This window comes from Miscanthus floridulus, chromosome 16, assembly GCF_019320115.1.
Source record: "Miscanthus floridulus cultivar M001 chromosome 16, ASM1932011v1, whole genome shotgun sequence".
In the NCBI taxonomy this organism is placed as follows: domain Eukaryota; kingdom Viridiplantae; phylum Streptophyta; class Magnoliopsida; order Poales; family Poaceae; genus Miscanthus; species Miscanthus floridulus.
In genome coordinates this window covers 116,395,929-116,400,405 of record NC_089595.1, presented here as the reverse complement: position 1 = coordinate 116,400,405, position 4,477 = coordinate 116,395,929, and the positions used below count along the sequence as shown (strand labels likewise).

The window sequence follows — 4,477 nt, the reverse complement described above, 5'->3', positions numbered from 1 at the left end:
ATCAAATTCATGCCGGATGTTTCTTTTTTTTTGGGGGGGTGGGGTGGGGGGGGGGGGGGGGGGGGGGCGCGGGATTTCTAGCGTATCTCTTTTGTTACCCATTAGCTAGCTTGATCCGAAGCGCTGGCTGCAGCCACAACGAGCACTTACTAATTCCGATGACTCCTTACAGCAGCGAGAAATCACATTCATGGATGATAATGGCAATCGATCCAACTATCACTCTGTTCGTTTGGCTGATAAGTCATGACTAAAAATATTGTTGACTGATTTGTTGTGAGACAAAAATATTATTCGTTACTAAAAAAAAAGTACGACTTATAAGCCAAGTGAACAGTACGTACGTGTATTTTGAGCCACTGCTTTGCCGCGTCTACGGTGGCAATGACGTGCAACCCAGCTTTGCATGCTAAAGAAATGACTGCAAGCGAAGGCGGCGGCTCGCGCTCCCGAAGGCTTCGGTGGCCATGCCAGTCTCTCCGCCCTCTCCTGCCAGCCAACTAGCTGCGGCCTTCGCCGCCATCTCCTCCTCTTCGGCTAGTACCGCAGCCACCGGTCCGTTACCGTCGTCGTACCGTGCTTCAAAGACCACCCGGAGCTTTCCGGCGGCCAGCATCTCCCTCGCCGCGCCACGGCGTAGCTTCCCCGACGTCGTCTTGGGCACCACCCCGCCATCGACCAGCACAACCAAACCAACACTGACACCCTCTTCTCGCCACACTGCTGCCCTTATTCCGTCGCAGAGGCCCCCGTGATCGCCGCCACCGGCGCTTCCCTTCTGTAGCTCTGCGAGGACGGCCACGACGCCGGTCCGCGAAGGTGGCCACGGCGTCGACGACGTCGCGAAAGCTGCGACGCAGCCGCCTCTCAGGCGATCGGGCGCGCTGCCGAAGGCCGCCGTCTCGACGTAGTGCGCGTGCACGCGGCGCCGTTCACCGCCGTTGTCGTCGATCGCGTTGTCGTCGATCGCAATGACGTCGGCGCTCCGGCCGACGACGTACAGGTATCGCTCTGCCCCCTTGACCACGCCGCGGTCGCCCGTGCGCACGAAGCACGCGCCGGCCCGCCCCGGCACCCTCGCGCAGAAGACCTCGCGGGTCGCCGACGGGTGGCCGAGGTACCCCGACGCGTTGCTCGGCGAGGACACCCATATCTCCCCCTCCACGCCGTCCTCCACCGGCTCGCCGGTGTCCTCGTCCACGACGGCGATCTCGATCTCCGGCACTTCGTTCGCCCCGGACGGCGGCGGCGACAGCCTCGCCGACGGCAGGAGCTTCATGTAAAACGGGAGGCGAGCAGAGGAGCACTCGCTCGTCCGCCACGCGGTGGACACGAAGGTGCAGTTCTCCGCGAGGCCGTAGGACGGCGAGACGGACGTGGCGCGCACGCCGTGGGAGCAGAACGCCTCCACGAACTCGTCGACGCACGACTTGTAGATGGGCTCGTTGATGAGTATCAGGTTGCGCAGGCTGCCGAGCTGAAGCGACCGCCGCTGCTCGCGGCGATGTCCGCGGCCGCGCCGGAGCACCAGCGGCAGCGCGAACGACGGCACGGGCGTGCACGTGGCCCTGAACTCGGAGACGAGCTCGAGCCAGAGGCGCGGGCGCCGGAGGAAGGCGCCCGGGGCGGCCAGCACGCAGGTGGCGCCGGCGACGACGGTGAGCAGCAGGAACACGAGGCCGCAGTCGTGGTACTGCGGCAGCCACGACACGATGACGCTGCCCGGGTGCAGGTCGTAGGCCTTCCTCGCGGCCCGCACGTTGTGGGCCGCCGAGCCCGCGGTGACCACCACGGGCCTCGGGACGCCCGTCGCTCCGGACGTGTACTGGATCAGGTACACGTCGTCCGACCCACAGCCCACGTACGGCGCCTCCGGCCCATCACAGCCGCGCTCCCGCTCCAGCTCGTCGACGGCCAGCCAGCGCAGGCTCCCCAACATGGCAGCCAGCCGGGCCCGGGCGTTGTCTCCCCCGGCCGCGGCGACGGAATAAGCAACCGTCTTGGCGACGGAGTCGATGTACCCTGCGTCGGCGACGGCGGCCGTCGGCCTGACCTGCGACACGGCGCGCAGGAGGTGCGCGTGTGCGGAGCCGTCGAACCTGGCCGGGTTGGGGGGCACGACGGGCACCGCCGTGAGCCCCGCGCGCTGGCACGCGAAGAGGAGCTTGACGAGGCGGAGGCCCGGCGAGGCGAGCACGAGGACGGCGTCGCCCCGGCGGAGACTGGCGACAGTGCCGAGGAGGTTGCGCGCCATGCGCCCGGCGGCGGCGTCGAGCTGGGCGTAGGTCAGCGCGGTGCGTGTCGACGCCGCGTCGTCGTCGGCCCAGATGAAGGCCGGCTTGGCGGCGAACGCCGGCAGCTTGGCCCACACGGGGAGGTAGCGGTCAACCACCGGCTGGTCCGGGTAGCACGCGTCGTAGTTTTCGGTGCACATGGCCGCGCGGGCTCTGTCCCCTTCTTCTTCTGTTCTTCCCTTCCCAGCAATTGCTAGCTGCTTCTGCTGCTGCTGTTTGAGTGCTTGTTACTTCTCCATATATATAGCAGGCGTCGAGGTGAGGTGAACGATGGTCCCTTCGTTGGGGCAAAAAAGAACGAGAGGAGAGACCGAGTCCGTCTTTCCTCCAATTAATCAAACGAACTAAAAAATGGCAATTGCATTGCATGCATGTTTGTTAACGTTGCGAATTCATTTTGCCACAACGCATTACTTGTTAATACCGTAGTCCATAGCATATATTCACCGTGCAAAGTACCTACCCATCATCAGTCAGTAATAATAATTAACAGCAAGTAAATGTTGGTGACGAGGATGAAAGCAAATTAAAGTGCAGGTTAGCACGCAGAACAGAACGAATGTGCTTGTTGGTTTCTCCTTGGTGTAACCGAGAGTCCGAGAGCACTGGTGGATATCTCAGAGCATATTCCATCATCCCCTGCAAGCATGCAGTACTATGCATGCCAATCTAAGTACAGTATGTACGTGCCGTGCCATGCTTTTGCCGGCTGATAAGCCATGGCTCTGGAAATACAGTTAACTGATTTGTTAGAGAAAAAAAAAAAATATTTATTGACTGAAAAAATACGCCTTATAAACCAAATGAACAGAACGTTTATACTAAACTTAATTACACATGCATCCGGAGATGCAAGGTGCCGTAGGAATCCGTTGCTGCCGAGGCAACGGAGGCGACTACCAAAATGCAGCAGGACAAACACATGACCGCAGATAGAGCTGGGCATCTCGTCGTATATTCGCGGCATCGCGCTCGGCTCATATAGCTACCACGGCACGGCAAGGCCTAGGGCAGCTGGAGCCGGCCGCCGTCCATGGCCACCTGACGACGACGACGACGTAGGCTCGTGGATATTCTCATCCGCCGCAAAGTCTTTCACACGTGCACTTATATCTTACCAATAGCATGAACAGAGGTCTCAACAGGATGTCACGGAACAGACTACCACAACCCTTGTACTTTCGGATCACCAACATAATCCGGGGAAAAAAAACATTTGGACAACGTACCGGACAACTTACTAGAGTAACCATGGTCCATTTCCATTTGACACTTGCTGTATGTATGGCGCACCAAAGTTCTACTGTCATCTTACACATTGTAGAGTCATTAGTGTTAGCTCAGCAGGATCAACTAGTCAGCGGGTAGAACCATTCTAATCGGAAAAAAGACCTAGACCATGAACTGGGGAATGAGAGAGAGAGAGGAATGAAGTAACTGACCATTGGTGGGTTTGGTGGAGGAGCTCGCCGTGGTGATGGTGTCGGCGGCGCGAGAAGTCGATGAAGAGGTGGCAATGACGTCTGGCGGCAGTGTAGACGTCACAGTCCAAGGGTGGCAAGGACGTCGGGATTGATGCAATGGCGGCGGTGAGTCTTCCCGTCGCTGGCAGCGCCCCCTCTCTAAATCGGATTAGGGTTGTAGGTGGGGTGTCTGGCGGCTCAGGTGAACCTCGTACCAAGTGCCCCGGCCCCCACCTCCTTTTATTTGGCGCTATGCGACAGGAGCCCACCAACCATGACTCGGTTGAACGCCCCCGATCAGGGCACGGATCAAACGCCCAAATTGGCCGTCGGGACAACTTGGTGGAGATCAACCTAATATTCTCCCCCTTGATCTCAATTTATGACTTAAACTTAAAATACTTATCTATTTTCCCATTTTATCACAGATTAGCGCATAGAGCGTGCCTCATCACAACAGTTAGTACCATTGGATTAACAGCTACAATACACCTCTCTTTTTTAAAACAGATTCTCAACTAAGCCCATATTGTCCAAGAATCATAGGTTTTCCTGTAAGCCCATGCCGGCTAAGTGTTCTCCGAACACATTAGGTGGTAAGCCTTTTGTAAGCGGATCCGCAAGCATCTTCTTTGTGTTTACATGCTCAAGACTAATAGCATGATCTCGAACTTTGTCGTTCACAACATAGAACTTTTATGCCAATGTGTTTGGCAACAT

The 4,477-nt window shown here is 57.9% G+C and overlaps 1 protein-coding gene across 1 annotated transcript; it reads right to left on the bottom strand.

Annotated features, from left to right (window-relative positions):
- Positions 1-409: 409 nt before the first annotated feature.
- On the bottom strand, positions 410-2,434 carry LOC136511719 (uncharacterized). The gene has a single exon (XM_066505755.1). It carries the CDS (start codon positions 2,432-2,434, stop codon positions 410-412), a length of 2,025 nt encoding a protein of 674 aa, XP_066361852.1.
- Between the last annotated feature and the right edge of the window lie 2,043 nt (positions 2,435-4,477).

Coding starts and splice junctions, on each gene's coding strand:
- LOC136511719 (XM_066505755.1), bottom strand. CDS start 2,434: ATGTGCACCGAAAACTACGACGCGTGCTACCCGGACCAGCCGGTGGTT.